The sequence below is a fragment of the Hemicordylus capensis genome, chromosome 4, assembly GCF_027244095.1.
Source record: "Hemicordylus capensis ecotype Gifberg chromosome 4, rHemCap1.1.pri, whole genome shotgun sequence".
In the NCBI taxonomy this organism is placed as follows: Eukaryota; Metazoa; Chordata; class Lepidosauria; order Squamata; family Cordylidae; genus Hemicordylus; species Hemicordylus capensis.
In genome coordinates this window covers 175,015,575-175,039,255 of record NC_069660.1, presented here as the reverse complement: position 1 = coordinate 175,039,255, position 23,681 = coordinate 175,015,575, and the positions used below count along the sequence as shown (strand labels likewise).

General features: G+C 44.4%; 1 protein-coding gene across 2 annotated transcripts in view; it reads right to left on the bottom strand.

Annotated features, from left to right (window-relative positions):
• SLC24A3 (solute carrier family 24 member 3) overlaps nucleotides 1-23,681 on the bottom strand; it is a 277,690-nt gene that overhangs the window by 35,286 nt on the left and 218,723 nt on the right. The window contains exons 7-10 of one of the 2 annotated variants that reach the window (XM_053251024.1): nucleotides 18,325-18,399; nucleotides 13,240-13,265; nucleotides 8,485-8,538; nucleotides 5,281-5,426 (exon numbers count right to left, since the gene is read on the bottom strand). In XM_053251024.1, the coding sequence (XP_053106999.1) occupies nucleotides 5,281-5,426; nucleotides 8,485-8,538; nucleotides 13,240-13,265; nucleotides 18,325-18,399 (301 nt within the window). The remainder of the gene's footprint in view (nucleotides 1-5,280; nucleotides 5,427-8,484; nucleotides 8,539-13,239; nucleotides 13,266-18,324; nucleotides 18,400-23,681) is intronic. The other variant, XM_053251025.1, reaches the window with a different exon arrangement.

The window sequence follows — 23,681 nt, the reverse complement described above, 5'->3', positions numbered from 1 at the left end:
TTTAAAGTTCTTCAGTCATGTATCTTCAATCGGCCATGCAGTGATGTTCCCTGATATTACTTTCCTTTAATAGTCAGCTCTATTACAGGAGACTTTTTAAAAAAGTGTATTTAGTCCAACTGCTAATACCCTTCCCATTTATGAAGTGCACCCATTTTATTCCCCTACATGGTATCTAGCCAAACAGATTTTGAAAATTTTGAAAACACACTGTAAAACACCTGCAAACCATATTTAAGTCAGAAACCATAGCAGGATGAGGAAAAAATATACATGTGCACTTGAAGGTCACAATTGACTCCATTATATTATTCTCACCAGCTGAAAGTTATCATTCTTTGGAGCCCAATTAAATGATTACCAACACCTTACCTTGGAGTCCAACAAAATATATGCTGGTGGTAGAACGAGAACCTCATTTCTGCAGGTGTTTTACAGTGTGTTCCAAAATGTTTCAAAACCTGTTTGGCCAGATACCATTGAGGGGGATAAACGGTTGTTCTTCATAAGTGGGAAGAGTAAAACATTGCTAAGAGGCAGGGCCAGGCTGGACTTGCCTCCAGTGTTCCCCCTAATTTTTTTCATCTGTATGCAGAATGAGTTGTGTTCTGGCAGCAGTCTCAAGGCAGTGTGTGCACACATGCATTCAGAGTGCATCCTTCGTGATTCGACCTGAGTAGGATCTAAAATTAACTGAGAGAAATTTAAAAAAATTGTCTGTGCATGCACATGCCTTAGAGGGAACACTGCTTGCCACTAGGATGCATAGTGGCAGTCCACCACTCAGCCAAATTATCAGTTTTTCAGATTTGTCTGTGGTCAACCAGAGGTTCTCCTTTTAAAGGGGGGAGGGTTGAGAATTGCTAGAAAGATAAGAATACTGCCTGCTTCCAGAAAATCTAGTGCTAAGTTCCAATTCGTTTTACCCAACATTTTGTCGGTTTTTCTCCCTCTGAAATGTCTGAGCCTGAAAGCATGCTAATCTCTAATGACACATATGAGGAGACGAGAACAGAAAGGTCTTCTGAACTGACATGCTCTGAAATTACTACAGGCCAGACATCTGTCTATCTAGTCTAAAGTTCAGGAGTTTCTCTGCTCCTCAATAAATTCATATACAGAAGAGCCAATCTTTAGGGAAGGAAGAGGATGCTTACAAGCTTGTGGGGAGGCTGTTTTCAACACATAAATCCCCAATAAAAAGAGTTTATTCAAAAATCTAGAAGGAGGGAGGGAAAATCTTCGAGCCAGGTGGGGAACCCTAATATATGAATGCGGAGTTATGACCCTAAAGTTGTTGGGTCTGTTTTCAACATGTGCCTCGGCTCTTGGGCAGCACTGCTACTAACTATTTCCTTCTCAGATGAGTCAGGGAGGGAAGATTGTTCAGCTGAGGAGGGAGGCTGGGAACATAGGAGCATAGGCAGCTGCCATATAGTGAGTCAGACCATTGGTCTATCTAGCTCAGTATTGTCTTCACAGACGGGCAGCGGCTTCTCCAAGGTTGCAGGCAGAAATCTCTCTCTCAGCCCTATCTTGGAGAAGCCAGAGAGGGAACTTGGAACCTTCTGCTCTTCCCAGAGCGGCTCCATCCCCTGAGGGGAATATCTTATAGTGCTCACACTTCTAGTCTCCCTTTCATATGCAACCAGGGTGGACCCTGCTTAGCTCAGGGGACAAGTCATGCTTGCTACCACAAGACCTGCTCTCCTTTCCTTTTTGCCATCCCTCTCCATTTTGCTTGTGCTTGAAGGGCTGGACCTCAGTACTGCTATTTAGCATGACCTACACTCCAACCCCGCACTTCACAAAGGGAAGGGGAATCTGTTTGCTCAGGAGAGGAGGGAGACTGAGGACTACCATCCTTCTCCACAGTGCCTGTTTTGCCTCAGTGAAGTGCTGTGAGGGGAAAGCAAGCAGGAGCCAGGGCTACCTCACTGCTAGTAACAGTGCTGAGGTTTAAAAAGGCAGGAAACAGGAGAGGCCTCATGGAAACCCATTTGGGTAGTATACTTACAACACCTTCTAAAGAGATGTGGACGCTGATGAACTATGGGTGGTTCCACAACCGTAACTGAGGAGAGGGATTCGCTGTTGCTTGCTTTCTTCCCAACATTAAAAATGGTGTCCCAGAAACAGCTCCCCAAAGTGCCTTTTGAGAGGTGCTGCAGGCTGTCGCATCTGGCAGCAGAGCTACCGATGGGTGGTCACTGTGGCCGAGCAGCCACTTTCCCTCACTGATGGGCAGGGAGGTGAGGGAAGGAAAGCTACGGAGCAAATAATAGTGCTCACTAGTCTCCTTTGCTTCAACTCTAGTTGCTTTCCTATTCTAAGCACCTGCTTTGCCTCATTCCCAGCCCAAAGGTAGGGAGAGGAGGGAAGCTGTGGAGCAAAGAGTGGAGCTCATCAGCCTCGGAACCAACTGCTTCCCTTCCCACTCCAAGCCAGGGAAGGGAAGAAGTTAAGGGTGGGAAGCCAAGCCAAGCCAGGACAGGCAAGGCTGTCTCCTCAGGAATGCTCTTCTCCTCAGGCTTTGGGGTCCGGGTGCAATAAATCCACAGTCCATGTCCCTGCCGCAAACGGTGCCTCTCTCCCAGAAAAGAGATAAGCTGCTTAAATAAAATGCACATGATATCACAACAGCTTGGAGGCCAGAACCCTGCTTGCTGCCTGCTGAACAGGGAAGGCCAGCCTGGGAGCTGTGGGGAAGCCTTTCCCCTTGGAGTCATTCTTGCTTCTCGTCACCGCCCAAGGGTCAGACGGAGAGCTCCCTTGCAAGCCTTTGCAAGAAAGTGGAGAGAGGCAGGAGATTGCCAGCAGCCTCTTGTCCTGGAGCATGGGAGGTGCCTGGCAATCTCCCTCCTCATCCTCCACTCTTGCAAAGGTTGGATCCAGCACTTGCACGTTTTTGCAAGAGGATCTTGGAGAGAGGATCTTTGGAGTGCAAAGACCCACTTCTACCCTGCCACTTCTTCTTACCAGGCAGCGGCAGCCGTGTCCCACCCTCTGCCTGTCCAAACACAGAGGGGGGACACAGAGGAGTTGGGGCGGCAGGAAAGTTCTTTCCTCACTTCAGCTTTCCTGCTCCAACTTTGCTGCTCTCTGCCAGAAGAACAGGCAGAGGGAGGGAGCAGGGCGGCAGCTGGCGCATGGGTCCACCACCCAAACTGCCCAGGACTAGATGAGGTTGTCAGAGGTGGTGGCTCAGGTGGCCAATCCACCCCCTGCACAAAACCAACACTTGAGGTATCCGCCGTACTGCAATGCTGCACCTCAATAGTGGGTAACATAAGGGCCCTGAAAGTGCTGCTTGTGCTACAATGTGAAGTATTAGGATCATTATGAAGTACTATGACAAGAGAGGTTAATTAATTCCAAGGTGACAGTGTACCTAAATGTATTTATTTCATTTATATCTTGCCTCCATCCCACCACCCCAGCAAACTCCCCAGTTTGTGTCCTCAGGAGTTCTCCCAGCCACTCATTGATCAGACCCAGACCTGCTTAATTTCAGCTAGGTTGCTGCACCATGTGCCTGTTTAGGCCAAGGTATGCATCTATATATGCATCTATATTGTCCACACTTTAGGTGCTGATTGCTGTTAGAAACATTACTATAGGGCAGGTGTAAATTAGGGATGTGCACGGAAATCTTCGGCGCCGGCAGGGGTAGCGCTTTAAGGGCGGGGGAGGGTATACTCACCCCTCCCGCCGCATTTCCCCCACTGGCGCATTTTTTTAAAAAGCCCCTCGGGGCGGCAGCGTTCCTCCCTGCCGCCCCGTTTTCTCTGTCGGCCGGAAGTCGCGCGTGTGCCCGTCGTGCGCGCGCACACACACACAGCAGAAGGGCGTGCGCGTGCACATGCAACAGGCGCACGTGCACTTGCGACTTCCGGCCGATGGGGAAAACGGGGCGACAGGGAGGAACACTGTCGCCCCGAGGGGCTTAAAAAAAAACGCGCTGGCGGGGGAAATGCAGCGGGAGGGGTGAGTACACCCTCCCCCGCCCTTAAAGCGCCGGCACTGAAACTGCCCCCAGCACCGAAACGTTTCTGAGGCCTTCATAATGGCCTCCAAAACGTTTCGGGCACATGCCTAGTGAAAATGCAGCAACCAGGTTTTCCTTATATAATGTGGAAGCACTCTCATATGAGAAGGCCATTCCATTAGTGGGCTATGTTGTAGCCCTGCTCATGCTTGATTTAGAATTACTCCATATAACTTGGAAATCTGGAATGACAGTAATATTAATTTCTTTACCTGACTTCACTTATAGGCAGCTGGAGTTATTTTCCTGCTACTTTGCTTCAGCACAAGCTTACTGATTGGCTGTAATGATAGAAATTCTGAGCTACATAATTTTTGTCTGGACATTCACTATCTTCTGGAAAGATGTCAATGTACAGACTCCTAATGAAGCTCTTGATGGTTCAGACATATAAGGAAGAAAACTTTCCCCCAGGTTGGATGGCACACAGTTCAAAGGATGAAAGCTTAGGCTAGAGGCAGACAACAGTTTTCTGAAAGAAGCTTTGTTTCCTGAGATGTTCACATACATTTCATTTATCCCACTGTCACCTCTTGTCAAACAGGTTTTTGAAATAATATAAAACACTGCAAGTGTGCACACTTTCAAGCCACCTTCTATACTCTTACAATACTATCAGCTGTCTTCAGCCTGGGTCCTCATGCCCAACTGAAATGTGTATTAGTTCACCCTCTGTGACACTTGCCTCTCCCTTTCCTCCTCTCCCTTCATTGTCTTCTCCATGGTATAAATTTAGATTTAAGTTCTTCAGGGCAAGAATCTCTCTCCCTCTTTTTAAAAAAGTGACTCTGTAAAGTGCCATATTTATCAATGAAACATCATCATCATCGTCATCGTCATCAAGCAACAACAAAGTATCTCGTAATACTATCATCTATCAGTATAGGTTCCCATTTTCATCATGTCTCTTTTATAAAGATGATGATGTCGATTAATGTGCTGCTTTTTAATAAAAGGTTCTAGAAGTGGTTTACATAGCAAAGAGACTAAGAAAGAGTTTCCCTGTCCCAAAAGGTCTCACAGTCTAAAAAGAATTACAAGGTATACACCAGCAACAGCCACTAGAGAGACACTATGCTGGGCAGAATAGGGATAGTTGCTAACCCCTGCTCAAAAAAGCCACCACTCTAGCTAGCAAGGGCTGACATTTCCTTTTCCAATGCTAGTATGTCCCATGCAGACCAGTTATTGGCCCATCAGCCAGAGTTCTTCAAGCAAGCAGTGTGACTTACTGGAACAGTTACCTTTCTTTAGTAATACCACTGTAGCGTCGCAATTGCTGTTGTCATCCATCTCTGTGTTACTTGCTAATCCGTTCACCATGTTTGTTGCATTCTTCGTCCTCCTTTCAAAGATATGTTTTAGATTGGAATTATACCTACATAAAGAAAAAAGATTTCATCTCAGTGGCTTTTTTCACTGGGTACTCCTGACAGACATTCAAGAAATAATTTCAAGTCTTTAAAGAAATAATGTCAGAGTGGCATAATGCTAACAATTATACTACTGTATGTAAGACTACTGTGAAGAAAAGTTGTGCTGTCGAGTCGGTGTTGACTCTGGGCGACCACAGAACCATGTGGTAGAATACAGGAAGGGTTAACCATTGCCATCTCCTGCGCAATATGAGATGATGCCTTTCAGCATCTTCCTATATCGTTGCTGTCTGATATAGGTGTTTCTCATAGACTGGGAAACATACCAGCAGGGATTCGAACCAGCAACCTCTTGCTCCCTAGGCAAGTTACTTCCCCACTGCCCCATTAGGTGGCCTTAAGACTACTCCAAAACATTTGCAATATAATATTATTTAATAATCATCTAGGCCTTTGTGGCAGAGGAGGTTTGAAAGCATGGTAGAAGTGGTTCAGAACACACACACATGTTTCAATGTTCTGGAGCAAGGTCTGGGGAAAAAAAGACAATTCTGCAAGGTTGCAGCATACAGGGAGAAAATCAGCTGCAGTGGATGCCTGCTGGCTAGTGCCCATAAATCATCAGTATATCTCAGCCAGCTGTCCTCTCACTGCTTTTACATTGTGCATGGTTTTTGTTTTTGTTTTTTGGTAAGATGAAAAATGACTGTCCATGTGTACAAACTCATGTATGCTTGCTGGGGATCACAGCCCCGATGGAATAGGAGCAGCCCCAAGAATAACATGAGCAGCCTGACCTTACACAGATTCAGCGAGGATGGGTGCAGAGTGGAAAGCCTGCCAAACAAGGCGAGAGTGGGAGTATGTTGAATGAGGTGGGAATGGGCTCCTTGGGCACCACCACTAGGAACTGCCGGGGTGGGGCTGAATGGGAAGGCCTGGTGAGAAGAGTGCACTTGGCCTCTTGTGAGAGCATAGAGTACTCCTGTGAGACTGCCAACATGGCACAGAGCTGTTTAAAGCCGATAGGTCTTAAAGCAGGAGCGGTCTGCAGCTGAGGCTGGAGCTCCTGTGAGAGAAGACCCAGGCCATGCAGAGGCCTATTCCGTAGGTGTGGCAGCCTCAAAAATGGCCATAGCGCTGAGGAGGGAAGGCCGGAAACTGGCCAAATGGCTGATTTTTAGTTATAAGTTTATTCGGTCATTGACCAGCAAATGGCTGATTTCTGGAATAAGGGAGGCCGGCAGAGTGGGGGGGGGACCTCCGCAGACCCCACCACCACCTCGGACAACTCCCTTGGAGCGAATAAGTGTAAAAAAAAACATTTTAAAAAACGCCTTGCAACCCCCCAGGGTGGGTGGGTTTTGGTTTGGGGTCAGACCAAACAGAGGGTGGTTTGGTTTGACTCCAAACAGTCGGACATGTTCGACGTTGAACCTGTTAGCATATCCCTACAAAGTAGGCTACTATTCTCCTTCTACTCTGCCTGTGGAATCTGGCCCTCCTTGGATTTTGCAACTTGCCTATCTTGCTAATGAATTGCTCTCTCTTGCCTTTGAGGCTCTGACCCTTGGAACTCCTAGTGAAGACAATGAGGCTATTCACACGATAGTAGGTAGTAGCCTCTGCTAGCCCGATTTCCTACAATCGTGTGAACTACTGGGCTCGGCTGTGAGCCCGGTGGTTCTTGGGCGAGTAACCTGCTCGAGTAGCCCACCCCTTAAAGCGAGTGCTCCGCAAACCCCGTTTTTGGGATCGTGAGTAGTTGCGGTGCGGCTAGGAGGCTGAAAAGCAGCCTCCTGGCTCGGGGGTCTTCCCAGCTTCCGGGGGCCACGCGGCCCCCGAACTCCCTAGTCCCCGTTGGCTCTGTCACAGAGTCGGCAGTCATGTGGGTGGCCGATCTGGCTGCCCAGGGCTCCCACCCTGCTTTCCCCGCAAAACCGGCAAAAGCGGGTCTCACTGATCGTAAGACTCGCCTCAATATCTGTACTCACCCTCTTTTTCTGTCTTCTATTTGCGCCAAGATTATCTTAGGATTCAGATCTGCTCTAGTCATGTGAAAGTGCATAATTTTGTAGTTCCTGATTACATGATTGCAGCTCAAGTCTAAAGTGACTAAAGGGGCCCTTAATGGAAAGCAAAACTCATACTTAGGGGATGGAGACATAGTTCAGTGGTACAGCATCTCCTTTGCTCGATGGTAGAGCATCAGTAGAGTAGAGGGTAGAGTTCAGTGGTAGAGCATCTTGAGAACTCTCCATCTTGCTGTCCTGACAGACTCTGTTCAGTATTGTTTTTCTGCTTTGCTCGATGAAGGTCTCGGGTTCAATCCCTGGCATCTCCAGGGTTTTGTTTTGTTTTGTTTTTTTAACAAACAGCAGGTTTTGCCATGAATTTACGGGGAGGCTTTACTGTGAACTTGAAGATGTCCAAAAAACCCGAGACAATTACTGGATTTTTAAATCCCAGATATAGATCAGGTTACATTCTAATGCACCTGAATTTTGTGTGAACTGCTCCCCGATAACTCACAGGGACTTCAGAGTAAATCTAGTCGATATGTGAACATATCCCCTTCATTCCGGAGGAGATGAGAGTTAAAGGGCTTCAAAAGCCTTGTATAAAAAGCTTCCTGGTAGGGTTGGGAGAAACTCCTGCTTGGAAACTTGGAGAGCCACTGCTAAACAAGACTGAGTTAGACAGACCAATGTCTGACTCAGTACAAGGCAGCTTCTTATGTTCCTACTTATGAATAAAGGATTGCATAGTCAGAATCTCATGCCCTAACAAGTCATGTGATTGCACTAACACTGATATTCTGATGTAACAGAATGGAAAATTGGAGGACTTGGTTTTGTTTAACAAAAACTACTCTGCATACAATGATCCTTTGCTGCTGCTGCTGCTGCTCTTATTTCACTGAAATATTCTCAAGTGTGGTTTAAAGCAACCTTGAATGATATAACTGATGCAGAAATTATACTATTAAGAATACACACCAGTTTTCAACACAAAAAATTATCCAAGGGTAAAAAAAAAGAGAGCAAAAATTATACTTACTTCATGATGAGAATGTAGATGAAGTACATCAGCACTAGAACTAAGGACTCCCACCTGCAACCAAACCAGGGTGAAAAGTCAGGAAAATAAGGAATAGGATTCTGCCTAAGCTGAAGAAGATCCCTTCCCTGACCCCCCCATATCTAGGACAGTCTGGTCTCCCAAGGCTCAGGTCCTGAGACTGAGGGCCAAAGTACGCATGATGTGTGGGCCTCTTGAATCGAAGGGACCATAGTTCAACAGTAAGACAAGTTTTGCATACAGGAAGTCCCAGGTTCAATCCCTGGCATCTCTAAATAGGACTGGGAAAGACCCCACCTGAAAACCTGGAGAGCCACTGCCAGGCAGAGGAGACAATAATGATCTAGATAGACCTTGTCTAACTTGCTATAAGGACAGTTTCCTAAGTGAAATGGTGAGGCATCTGTCTTTTTCAAAGGAGAACAGTGGGGGTGGGGTGCCTGATTTGGATCAGGGCTGTGATTTAGGGTTGTGAGTGTGTGACCTTCCCCTCACATTGCAGCCCCAATCTAAAATGTTCTTGCTATTGGGTGCAGAGGGGAAAACATGGGCACAAATAGAAGCTCTCTCTCTCTCTCTCTCTGTGTGTGATTTAAGTCAGGGTGTTGGTGTGGTGGCAAAAGCTTAAGAACCCCCTCTTCCATAATGTGACTCTGTGGGTGTTATCCTATATAATAAAAGGTTAAGTGAGTGTCCGTGGCCTTGGAACGTTGGGGATCTGCGTCCCTGTCTCCCTGGGCTGTTCTGGGCCTGCGCGAAGTGCAGGCCCAGAACAGCCCAAGGGAGACAGGACCGCCGACGCCAGTGTCCCAAAGCCACCAAACACTCGAACTCCTGCCATCGCCCGCCCGCCCTCCACCACCATTCCGACCCCACCGGCGACCATTTCGCGCCTATCCCTGGTCCTCATCGCTGTCTGCCCGCCTGCCCGCCCTCCATCACTGTTCCGGCCCCACCCGCGGCCATTTCGGGCCAATCCCCGATCCTCCTTGCATGGAACCCACGGGCAGCCATTTCACCCAAGCACTGCCGTTGGCCGCCCGCCCGCCCTCCCTCCCAACTGCCGAACCCTCCTTACCCCGGCCATGTCCGTTGGGCTAAAAACTCCTTAATTTCCGAGAAAGAGAGGAGCTCGCAAGCAGAGCTCCTCTCTTTGCAACGGCTCTGCCTGAACTGACACTATGGCCGTAAAGGACGCAATAGGCGTCCTTTACGCCCAAACTGCCAGTACGGGCAGAGTCTTTGCAAGAGAGGAGCTCTGTTGCAAGCTCCTCTCTCCCTCGGAAATTAAGGAGTTCTTCGCCCGACGGACATGGCCGGGCGAAGGACTGGGCAGTTGGAAGGGAGGGCGGGTGGGCGGGAGGGCAGCGGTGGCGGCGGCGTGGGCCAATTTGGCCGGGACGAAGGACTCAGAACTTGGGAGGGCAGCGGAGCCAGCGGCAACGGCACTATTCACATGGGCCGATGTGTTAGGGGGGAAAACAAAAAAAAAGATTAAAAAGAGTAAGTTAACTTTAATACTGAGTTGAAAAAATAAAGTATTTCAACAAGAAATAGGCTCTAAAAGTTGCCTCATAAATAAGAAAAAACTAAAAAAGGGAGAAGGAAGGGCCAAAAAAAAAAAAAAAAAACCGGGCAGAGGGGAGAAGAAAAAAAGAGGGGGGCCTGGGGAGAGGGGAAAGAAAAGAAGAAAGTGGGGGAGAGGAAATGGTAGAAAACAAGAGGGTGAGGTGGGAGGAAGGAAAACAGATACACAGGTGTGGGTCAAAAGACAGGGAGCGAGAGTAGGGGAAAACAATCAGAAAAAGAACCCCATTCCAGACCAGAGAAGGCACTGGGCCCAGCTAAAAGAAGGAGGACGCAGTGAAGCCAGAGGAAGCAGAAATAGACAGCATCAAAAGTCTACTAGCTAACATGGGACAGGGACTGAGGGAGGAAGGCAAACACAGAGAAAGAAAGATAGAGAAAGAGAGAGAGAGAGGGGAAGGAGTGAGGGAGGGAGATAGGACAATAGAAAGAAGGAAGGAGAGAAAAAAGAGAGGAGGGAAGGAAAAGGACAATAGAAACAAGGAGGGAGGGAGGGAAAGTAGGAAGGAAGGAAGGAAGGAAGGAAGGAAGGAAGGAGAAAGAAATGAGGGAGAAGGACCAAAAAAAAAAAGAGAGGGAGGGAGGGAGGAGCAGCCAGCCCCAAAGAACAAGCCCATTAAAAAGAAGAAAAGAGGAAAAGATCAAGAAAACAGAAAGATGGGAGTTAGAAGAGGTGGAAGAAAGAAAGGAAGAGAGGGAGAGGGGGAGAGAAGAAAGGAAGAAAAGGAAACAGAGGAAGAGAGAGAGAAAAGGAAGACAAAGGAAAGACAGAAAAAGAACAAAATAAAAGGAAAGGAGGGCAAACGAGAGAGGAAAGGAATAAAGGGAACAACAACAACAACAGGTACTAGCGCCCGTTATTTTAACGGGCTTAAAATTACTAGTTGAATAATAAAGAGATGCTGTGAGTTCAGTTCCCCCTGCAACATCTAATTTGGCCCATGGGTGGGTGAGGAATGAACCTGGGAGCTAAAGGGTGGTGCATGGCAGACCAGATGGTGGAGTCTGGTGGAATAGGGGCAGAGTCTACAGGTGCTTAGAGTGGATGGAATGGTGCCTGGTGAGGAAAGCCTGACTATGCCTGATGATTCACAAGTGGAGTCCCCTTCTTCCCCCCAAAACGGACCTCACAGTGGCAACAGAAGCAACAGGGAAGTGTCCTGGAAGGTCTCTACTCTCAGGCATACGGAATGCTGAAATGGCAGCATCCCAGGCAACAGAGGCACTGAGACATGCAGCTTTCCAGGACATTTGAGTACTTTGTAGGAGTGTCAGACTGCAGGTGCCTTGAAGATTACTTCCCAGGACTCATTGCATCAGGGATGCTATTAAGAGCATGTGTAGCAGCATCCCAGGTGCAAAGTGTTGGAGATGGAGATACAGTGCATCGACCTTTTGCACCAACGATCCTAATGACCACTAGGGACATTGGGAGCAGAGGGAGCCAGGGCTCCTTTACCTGTCCCTGCTTGCCTCTACTCTATGACCCCTGTTTTGACTCCTCAGGTACTTCTTGTAGTGAGTCAGTCCTCTTCCTTTCCTCCTAGAGAGAAGATGGAAACATATATCTATCTATCTCCCTACCAATTCATTATGTAGCTGATAGATAGGATAGGTCTTTCCTATCCCAAATGTATTTCACCAATAAATCAATTTAGTTTAGACTCTACAGTGATCTCCATGCATGTTACTTAGATAGCAGCAACAACTAAACTCTGCACTCTGTAACTGGAGTGGTAGCTTCCTTGGTGCTTTGCTAAATAATCACAAACCTCAACACAAGGAGTCCTGGAAGTTGGAACATATAGTTTCCAGAGCACCTGACGTCCTACTAAATTCTGGAAATGTTTATGACCCAGGGTTTCTGGCACCTGGTATGCTGTCATTTCAATGTTCCAGATGTCAGAGAGTAATGGACACCTCCCCATCACTGCAGCTGCAATAAGTTCAAAGCTACTCTGTTCTTATGGCTTTTCAGACAGGATGTAACACCATCCACTTCTGAAAGACTGCTTGGTGGGCTCTGAAACCATATATTGCTGCTGCTTCCATTGTGATTATTATTGTTTTGAATTTGTTTTATTGCTACTTTCATTGCTTTATCATATATGTTATGTTGGAAGCTGCCTTGAGACTTGGAGAGCTGGGATATAAATGTTCTAAATAAATACATATATTTTGAAAAGAAATGAAGAGTAATAAGGCTGCCAGCTGGAAGTCTTCTGACCCCCCTGGAAGGAATTGCACTGCTGCTCCTCTGAACTAGTTAGCCGCTCTGGGTTCCTGAGTCAAGGCCTGGTCCTCCTCTCTCTTGCCTCTCCTACTGCTGGACTTCTGTGCCCCTTTTTGGGGGGCTTTCTTAATTCTCTTGACTACCCACATTTCCCCTACTCCATGCTCCCTAGCTTCTACTTCTGGGTGGAACTTGACCAAGAACCAGCCAGCATGTCCCAGTGATGTCATTCCCAAATGCCACAAACAAGCTTCCCAGTGTGATAACTGGTTCAGGAGTGGGTCGATTGCAGTGGAGCCGATGCTTCCTCTCCAGAAGTGGTCAGGTAAGCCTAATGCTGCACCTCAAAGCAGCTTGAAGAGCACAGATGAATGAGGCTCAGTTTGTCCCATCTCCCCATTTTCCTTCTTTAGTAATCGCTTTCACATTCAGTTCCAGTTCTCAGTTGCTCTCTTTGTGCCCCACTGCCTCCTCACCTCGAACAAATTTGGGTTGAAGTCTACCCACCTCCAATTCTCTTTCTCTCCAGTGTATTACTGCAACCCTGTGAGTGGTGCTGCAGGTGGTGCAGGTCTTTCCCACTGGCATTTTGCCAGAAGCAATTCAACTGCAAATGACTGCTTTGGGGGCAAATTGGCACTTCAAGGGGATGCAATTTGGTATGAAAGTAATCTGGGGGGGGAGTGTTAAATCCCCTTCACTACATGCCACACCCTTGGCCTGAAATGGTGGTGGGAGGGCGTCCTGTGGCTAATTTTTAACAATAAAATGACCACTTCCAGTTCATTTCCATGTTAAACCCATCTTTTAAAGATAGGTTAAACATCATGTATAGATTGGCCCTGAATAGTTCAGCAGAACCTTTGCTTCCCTTACATTTATTAATCAGAAAATGACAACTGTACTATACTTACCAGGAAACCTTTTCATCATAAATAAACTGTGGAGTAAAATTTAAAAATGTGTTACCATGTTGGGCTGCCTATAAAGTATGCCACACTTCAAAAAACCTTTAACATTACTCATCACATTTGTCTTCTAGTATTGCCTCTTCACTCCAAATCATTTCACACATTTCATAGCCCCCACGTGGTGTAGTGGTTAGAGTGCTGGACTAGGACCGGGGAGACCCGAGTTCAAATCCCCATTCAGCCATGATACTAGCTGGGTGACTCTGGGCCAGTCACTTCTCTCTCAGCCTGACCTACTTCACAGGGTTGTTGTGAAAGAGAAACTCAAGGATGTAGTACACCGCCCTGGGCTCCTTGGAGGAAGAGCAGGATATAAATGTAATAATAATAATAATAATAATTTCAATACATGTTTGTTATTCCTTTTCAATGAACTCATGTTGATTAATAAAAACAGTCAACTGTCCAGTTTGTCAACTTAATTTATTTATATTATCCTCTTCCCATGTCATGAATCATCATGTGGAGATGCAAACACATGAGTGTGACATTAGTTTTTGACATTACGTTTCGCAGCCCTGCCTCTTGAGATCCTACTAGCTGCAGATCCCAGGAATGGAAAAGTCATTCTGCAAACAAAGTATACGAGTGCAGCCAAGATATAAACTTAATGCAAAGGGCTCAGCTGAACTACCACACCTGGCACCTGCATGTTAGCTTACATGTGACTCAACTTTCCAGTGTCCCAATTACCAAAAAATGTCAGTTTTATGCAGCTACCCTGTACTGCACACTATCCTGCCTTGGATGCCTTACGGTGCCTCCTTACAGTTAGTAGTGTAGATCCTATGTTGAAAGCAAAGTGACTGGGTGATGGAGAAAGCTGGGGCACTGAGGGCCAAACAACATGTTTTCCAATCTCCTGGACATTAGTCACATAGCAGGCTTTACCACAAGCTTACTACAAGGCTTTACTGTGAACTCAAAGTTGTCCCAACAAGCTGACACAAAAGGTGGATTTTTTTTACCTCAGATATAAATCGGGCTACACGATTTATATCCAGTGAAAAACCTGAATTGTGTGTGAAGTGCTCCTCGATAGCTCACAGGGACCTCAGGGTAAATCTGCCTGATATGTGAATGCACACCCTCCATTCCAGAGGAGATGAGAGCTAAAGGACTTTAAAAGCCCTGTGTAGAAAATGCCTTGGCGTTTTGATTTTTTCTTAAAAGCAGCCAGGGAAAGGAGGGCAAATTTATGTAAGAGCAGGGGTACTGTGGGAGGGGTGCTTAATGCATCCACCTATACCATTTTCCTGATCTAAATCCCCATCCCAGTACCTTATTTTCCCCAAGCTTTAGAGGGAACAACTTAAGTCAGGAAGTTCTGTTTCAAGAAGAAAGGAGAAAGTGTTGCCTGTGTTATTTCTAACCAAATTTGCCCCCACCCTGTGCAATAGGTGTTTTTAAGTGAAAATCAAAACCTTGGAATTTTTTGTCACAGATCTCTCATGTAACATTCATTTTCGTGTAGACCGGTTATTTGTTTTTTAATGTATTAATGTATATTTTAATGTATATTTCACTCTCCCCTCACTTCTTGCTTGTGGGCTTTCCAGAGGCATCTGGTGGGCCATTGTGTGAAACAGGATGCTGGACCTGCTAGGCCTTGGGCTTGATCCAGCAGGGCTGTTCTTATGTTCTTATGCTTTTAAGAAAAACCTAACTTGAGCTTTTCTCATGGCGTTTTCTTAGTCACTTTTCCTGTTGGGAAAGAGAAGCAGCATAGGTTTGGGGGGAAGAAGTAAAAAGAAAGGGTGGGTTGGGAAAGGAAGGAAGAGCATTGTGGGGTCAGAAAGAGAGAGAGAGAGAGAAATGTAGAACTTGTTGGGAGAGCTGTGACCCCTGCAGGGAGAAAGCTGAGTTAACTCTAGGCAGAAAAAGGGAGTGAGTTTGTGGGCTGGAGGAGAGAAGAGAAAGAAGTGTAGGGCCAAGAGGTAATGAGGAAAGAGTGTTGAGCTTCAGACACAGTAGGAAGCAGTATGGGATCTGTTTTCCATCAGGAAAAGTCACAGAAAGGTAGCAGTGGCGTAACAAGGTCTGGATGGCACTGTTTGCAAGAATGTTCCCCCCCCGGGGGGGAGGTTGCAGCAGGGGACTTTTTCTCCAACCCCCTCCTGCTTCAGCAAGCATCTGCCTTTTTTGTTTTGCTAATATGTAACTTTTTTATTGTTGAAAAGCAGTATAACACCATATTTTAAATCAGAAGGAAAACAAAAACAGTTTAGTTTAGCTAGAGTTTAGAAGGCAGAGCAAAAAAAAAAGTTTTAAAACTAAACCAACTCCCACCCACAACAGAGTGGCTTCCAAAAGTGGGAGAAGAAAAAAATATCTCTTTCTGACAAACACACATGGAGCAGCTCAACCCCAGGGTTGAGGAAAATCTCTCTCTCAGCTTGTCATAGTCAAGCTTCCCAATTCCGGGTGGTCTAATTTGCATATTATGCAAATTATGCAGAAACTAATTTGCATTTTTAAAATTTACTTGACAGATTTGGATACTTCCCCCTCCTTCTCTGCCCTCCCATGTGATTGGATCCAGAGTAAAATCTAGGCAATCTGGGCAGTGCTGGTCCCACACTATAATCACTACATCATGTGTCCCTCTCCTCCTTGTGGAGTAGTGACTCCAAACACACACCAGAGCCAGAAGCTGTTGAAAATTCATACATGAGATTGGAGGTCCAGGGTTGTTGTGGTATTCTTGTATACCAGTATTCTGGCATGCCCGTTAGGAAATATTTGCACTGACACCATTCTGGTCTTCTACTTCATTTACAATGCTGGGCGGGGGCAGGGGGAGCAACTGCAGTGCAACTGGCTTCTCTGCTAGCTGTCACCCACAACTACAGGCCTCACTATGAAGGAGCTTGCAGTCAAGGACACATATAGACAAAGCTTGTTACTTGCAGAAGCACTATTCATGGTTCTGCATATTCACAGGTGTCCAATTGACACCCAATTTCATTATCCACGGATACAAAAGAGTTAAAACCCATGTATCTGCGGTTCCAAGAGGACCACAGAGGTCACTTCTGGCTGCCATTTTGTCAGGAGAAGCCATTCTCTGGCTCATTTCTTTTTTTAAAAAAGCATTTTTTGTGGCTTTGGAGAGCATTCCTGGGCACATATAGACCTGTACATGTAGCACATGTAGACCTGGGCACATGTAGACCTGTACATGCACATGTAGAGGGCATTCCTGGGCACATGTACCCCGCGGAGCATGGTACATTAAACATTTTCAATTATTTTTACAGTTTTTAGTGATTTTTCCACCTTTTTTGTCCATTCTGAAACCTAACCTCCCATTTTCCATAGGCATAATGCCTCGTTACTCACGGTCATGACCCGGCCACACAAGGTCCCACTGCGCAGGTGCGGCATCTTCCAATATGGTCGCTGCGCTGGGGAATAGGCCCGGAAAGGGCTGAAGATGCCTGAACCAGGTGATTTTTACAAAAAGATAGGCTGGTGGGAAGGAACCTCTGCAGACAACCCCCCCCCACCTTGGATAAGCCCCCCGTAGGGGATAAGTTTTTTTTAAAAAGGGATTTTAAAAAAAATGTTCAACAAACCACTGAACTAGGTGTTGGTGTCTGGTCCGGGATCGAGCCAAACCAGGGGTGGTTCAGTTCCACCCCGAACTTTCAAACCGAACCAGTTTGATATTGAACCAGTTAGGATTCAAACCTATTTGCACACTCCTGGAGGAAGGTTTGTAGTGCTCTAAGACATGGTAGGCAGCCCAGTGACACTACAACTCTTAGAAGTAATTGATACCCCTCCACCCCACCCACCATCACCAAGAAACTTTGTCTATAAAACAGGGACTTTTTTTTACCTGGAAGGTGAAATTTGACAGGTCTGACCTGTTGAAGGGTAGTGGAATGCCTGAAAACTTGTGCCAATAAGATGATGTACAGATAACGTCCTTGGCTGTCACACAATTTTGCAGTGCTACCTGTTGGTTATTTGGTGTCAATCCATGATGAGAATTGAGATTTTTGAAACCAAATATTCTCAAAAATCTCAAATCTCACAACAGATTGGCAACAGAAAGCACTGCAAAATAGTACTTCTAGCTGGATAATAATACAACAGAAGGGCATCACTGGATGCAAAGTAGAAAAGTGATAAAAACTTCCCTTTTAAAATAGAGCATTTCTCCATTTGGAAGCACCTTATCTGAAGCACTGGTTTACACAATCAATGTCTCCATGTAACCCCAGTTGGATTGCAAGCTCACCAGCTCTCCCATGCACTCCTACAGAAAATCACATTGTGAGGGTTGAGAAGTATCTGCACTAAGCACTTGTTTTTCCATCCAGTCTTGGGAATCACCCAAAAGTATACCAGAGGCTGCTGCTGGTCCTCAAAACATAATGTTTGAACCCCTGTTATAGAACAATCTTCCAATTTCCATAAATGAGTATGTATATATGTTTTGTGACTGCATAAATTCAAGCAGATACTGAGATATTGTGTGTCTAATCACACATAGTAAGAACAATATAGGAAGCAAGAGGGAAGGCAACAGATAACCCTTCCTTTGGGCAAGAAGAAGAGTGAGGTAACAGCTACTTATTTGTAGAGTAAAATTCCTATCTTACTATTCAGTTATTACTCTGATACACATTTACATATGGGATGAAATATGCCCCTAAATTGTATCGGATCAATCCACAGCTGGTTTTGGCCATATGAACTTAATGCTCTACACTTTGAGTCTGAAACTTTATTTCTCACATCTCAGTGGATGAAATTCAAAGTCAGAACAACAGAAAGAAAAGTTGAAATTCTAATTAACAAAGAAATGCATTCATTTAACAATGAGATCCTGGATGTATAGTCAACTAGATTGCCTATCCTTTCTAAACAGAATCCTTTGTAAAAAGAAACAAAACAGCATGCTGTTATAAAACCACCACTGTAACTAAACCCTCTTAAATGGGAGCTGCAGCACTTTGGAACCTCAAGGGCAACCAAACCAATCCTTATTCGGGAAAACAATCTCTAAGTACTTACCAAAATAAGTGCAACAACAGAGCAGGTATAGTACATTGAATCTCTCAGGAGACTCCAAGATGACAGTGCAACAATCTAAGAACACAAACAGGGAGAAAATGAGCTGGCTTCATACCATTCCAAGCTCCATATTAATGGCAAGCCACAAGGGAGAGCTATTACCCTTATCTTAAAAATCAAAGAATATACATCATCATAATAGCTGGGCTATCCAGCTAGAAGAACCACACTTTAACCAGGTATAAAATATTGTACTGAAAATGCTGTATTCTTATAACAAAAGTGTTTTTCTTAGAAAGATGATGCCTGGGTCCAACACAAAGAAAGAGTTATGATAATTTATTGAGAGAGAGAAAATCTATTGTGGGGAAGCCCATTATATCTGAGTGCTGATCTAGTTCACCTACAAAGAGAACTGTGCCTGTTATATGTTGAAGAGACAACTTTGGATTTTGTAGACTAGGAAAGCAAGGCTAAAATTACATATGTTTGCACTTGCAGAAATTTTTTACTTGGCAGCATTGCCTACAATTTCCAGTGGTTCCTTCCCATATTGTTACTGTTGGGCAGGTACATTCAGCACGGTGGGGAGCATTCTTATCTTCTCGTGATGGTATAGTTGTTGGGAGAACAGATTGCATGAGCTCCTAACCATATGGCAATGTGTTTGTGTGAAGAGGTTCCTATGAAACTGGACCATCTTAACCAGAATGGCAAAAACAAAACAAAACACCCAACCCAAAAAGCTGGTTTAGGCAATTTTGTAAGGATGGTTAAGATTATCTTCAGGTCAGTGATGCCTACATACTGGTAAAAGTAAGGATGATATTGGATGGGATGATGTCAGATGTTAAGTTCAACCTATTGACTGTTTCATTGGAAAACAATCATGTTATTGGTTTGCTGTGGAAATCGGCACTGAGAAATAACGTCAGCCATTTATGAAATTTTAACAATTAAGTGAGTTCAGATACAAAAGGTTATTGTCACTTCCTAATATACATTCAAGCCAAGAGAGCAATGTGGTGAAATGATAAAAGTTGAACTCACTGAAGAACTGGGTCATGGTAGACCTCCACATGAATACCTTATTGAACCTTATTGTGAAGCAGTGGCAGCGGAAATTACACATATGTACACCAAGACATGGGAAACAAGGTTCATGGACCTATTTCCCTAGCTCAATATGACAGCCTTACAAATTCTTCATCATATAATGACTTTAATATTATTGGCAGGCAGCCATTACTTGTGGTCACCCCAACATTCCCTTCTTCCCAGTCTTCTGGAATAAAGAAAAAATTCAAGGGAGGTGAGGTGAGGGCTTAGTTTCACTTTGTGTCAGACTTTGGAGATATTTAGAGGCAGTAAGAATCTATCTTGGTGCTTCTAAGTGTCTTCAAAGACTATTGCAGAGTAAGAATGACACTTCCTCTAAGTTCTCTACATGTGCCAGAGAATTAAGTGGAGGTGAGGTGCCTGGCCTTCTAACCAGCAGAAAAAGAGAGACCTGTCCTATCCTGAGTTCTTTGTGATGCAACAGAGAATTTGGAGGGATATCTTCACTTCAAGCTGGGCAGGCAATACCCAGAATTTATGGTCATCAGAAATATATTTATGGTCATTTTTGGCAATGAGTTGACCACATTTTGACTGTAATAGAGAACAAATAACTAGAACATTTACTGTAGTCCTTCTATATGTCTTCATCCCATTTACTAATGGGAGACAAGGAGGATCACTTCTTCTCCCTGACATCATTCAATCAGAAAACTCTGAAGCCTGATCTACGCACATGTATAAGAATGAGGTGGTAGACTACTAAGGAGGAGAGTATACTTCCAACTGCAGTAAGTATACTTCCAACCCCAAACCCTCCCTTCAAGAAAAAAACTAGCACATTGGGGGAAAGCTAGCTAACACAGCTTGCTTCCTGATGTGCTAATTCTTAGCTTGTAAGGAATATTTAACATAAGGGAGCTTCAAAAATATTGAACCCAAAATGCAGTCTATAAAGCTATTCAGGCATTCACCATCCATGGGTGGTGAACATGTGACGGGGAGAATGGAATTGTGCCAGCCAGCCATTTCCTCTGTGCCAACATATCCCCTGCTCTCCCCACGTTGAGTACTTGTCTGCAAAGGCAAGTGCTGGACACTGGGAGAGAGTCTCCCTGTGCTTAAACATCCTGGCTGCCAGACAAGTGCTAAACAAAGCAACAGCAGGGGGCATGGTAGGTACAGGCTATCCTGCATGCAACGTTTCACCTTCCTCACATATTCACCATCTACGAATGGTGAAGGCCTGAACAGGCCTTCTGCTACCACCTCAAACCCACCTCATTACTAACTCTAGTGGAGGGAGGCCAATTTCAGGTTTTGACTCATAATCTCTCAAAAGATAGGATGACACAAGATTACATTAACTACTCAATCAATCAAAATCAATCAATCATCTTTATTATGGCCCAAGACCAGCATAAGATAGAAGAGTAGAGCATGTTTCAAAATAATAAGAACAAATTATGGACCATAAAACTACATTACTTTAAAATTACGACTCTAATAGTATAAAGCTATATTATAATACTACTAGCTTTAAGTATCTGGCATTGCTCAGGTTTATGGTGCAAATTTCTCTTTGTTATTGTATACATAAGCTTAGTGGATATACCCATTGTGTATCCATTTGTCTGTCCATGGGTGGAGCCACCATTGGGTGAACGGGTTCAAAGAACCTGGGCTGTGCCCAATCGGGGCAGTGCCTCGTGGCCCCAAAACACCCCCTGTGTCTGACGTCAGATGCGGGGGTGCTGGTTTAGCTTCAGAGCGGAGGCTGTGCGGGTCCTGTTCAGGAGTTAAATGGCCACTGCGTTCGTGGCGTGGCAGGGAAGAGCTGCTCCTGGCTGTGCTGAGAAAGCAGTGCCAGCCTAAATCTAACTCCCGAAGGCGCCACGCAGCCCCTTTGGAAGTTAAATGGCCAGCGCTGTGTTTGCGGCGCGGCCAGGAGCAGCTCCTGGCTGCGCTGCGAATGCAGCGCCAGCCCCAGACTAGCTCCCGAAGGGGCAGCATGGCCCCTTCAGGAGTTAAATGGCCGGCCTGACACACACTCCCGGATGGAGCCCTTAATATATAAGAGGTTTGGGGATATTTTGATTCCTCAACTTGTGACTCTTTTAAATTCTATTTTAGATGGTCACTCTATCCCTGAGTCATGGAGATTTTCCAGACTAGTAATGATTCCGAAAGCTAATAAGGATAAAGAACTTGTAGAATCTTATAGACCCATTGCTTTACTTAACCAAGAACTTAAGATATTTACAGACTGTTTGGTGAAAATGTTGAATAAGTTTATAGCTCAATATATAAACCCTGATCAGACTGGCTTTATTGAGGGATGTCAGATTGCGGCCCCTATACGTCATATTTTAAACTGTATGAATTATTGTAGGGGGGAGAAGTCTCTGCTGGCTATTCTTACTTTAGATATCTCTAAAGCCTTTGACCATATACAATAGACTTATAGTGGTCCCTCGACTTACGAACTACTCGACATAAGTATTTTTCGAGTTACAAACGGCAGTTTTAGATCCGGTTTTAGATGCGGTTTTTTCGACTTACAAATTTTTAGATGGGGTTTCCTCGACTTACGAATTTTACATGCGGTTTCCTTGACTTGCCTGCCTGTTTACTGCCTGTTTATTCTTGAAAAGAAATGTTCCTGTGCAGTTTGCAAGCCTTACTGGGGGTCTGGGTCTTTTTTCTAGGCTCCGGAACGCATTAATCCGTTCCCAATGCATTCCTATGGGAAACCGCTTTTCGATTTACGAACTTTTCGACTTACAAATGTGCATTCGGAACGGATTAATTTCGTAAGTAGAGGGACCACTGTACTTAAATTAAATTAATTGAGAAATTACAAATGGGCACAGATTTGTCAACATTATCAAACAACTTTACTGCAAATCTTCTGCAATAATTCGCATGAATTCTCGCAATTCTAAACCCTTTAGCATATTAAGAGGCACAAAACAAGGTTGACCCCTTTCCCCTTCATTATTTATACTCTCTATTGAGCCTTTGGCTGAAGCCATCAGACATAACTCGATAATTAAGGGCCTTATTATAAAAGATTTAGAGTATAAAATTAATCTACATGCAGATGATATCGCATTAATTTTGATGAACCCTTTGAGGTCTATCTTTGCCATACAAAAAGAGTTGGAAAGATATGAATAAATTGCTGGTTTGAAAATAAATTTGACTAAGTCAGAGCTTTTGTGTTCCAGAATGGATTGGCAAAATCCTTAGGGGGTTCTAAAATTTCTAAAGTTATTCAATATTTAAGGGTATTTATATCAATGGATTTATCACAGCTCGAAAGATTGAATTATTCTCCAGTTATCAGTCAAATAAAAAGGAAAATTAGGAAATGGGAAGGCGTTAGGCTGTCTTTGATGGGCTGGATAGCTGCCACAAAGATGCATTTACTTCCAAGATCATTATTTCTATTTCAGGTGCTGCCAATTAAACTTTCAAAATCTACTATAGGTAGATGGCAAAATATTTTAAACCTTTTTATTTTTGCCGGGAAAAGATCTAGATTTCGTAACAATGCATTATATAGGAAAGTACAACAGGGTGGTATCGGAGTTCCAAATTTAATGGCTTACTATGAAGCATCACATATTAGGGATATTCTGTGGTTAATAGCAGACCTGGAAGCTAAATACTAGGTGAAGATGGAGGTTCCTGAAGAACATCTCAGTAATATTAACAACTTAGTATTGATATTTGAATTTATTAAGAGTTCTAAATCTGTTATAAACCCGTTTTTAAGAATCACTTTTCAGATCTAGGGGAAATAGCATAAATTTTTTGCCTCCAACCATATTCCCTCTTGTTATCTATTTGTAACCATCCTAAATTTCCAGCTTTAAACTCACTCTCTTGATTACTTGGCATCTTTGGAGGTGTTGCAAATAGATTAAAGGATTTTTATTATTTGGATAAGCCAATTGATTTAGAACCAATTTGGGAGAAGTTTATGAATAAGCATTACTCTTGGTTAAATTTTCTTCAGTTTCAGTCTTTTATTTTACATCCTGATATAGCTAAGAAGGCTAATAGGAATTTGACAATGTTTGAGGAATTAATATTAAAAGCTTCAGAAGTTTCTAAGGGATTTATTTCTAGATTATATGAGAATGTAATAATGCAAACATCTGATCCATTAATTGGCCTTACGTTGGCCTGGGAAAATGACCTACAACAAACTATTAGCAACTCACAATGGAATGGAATACTGAAATGGAAGCCGGTGTTTTCTACCTCTTCCTGAATTAGAGAGAATTTTG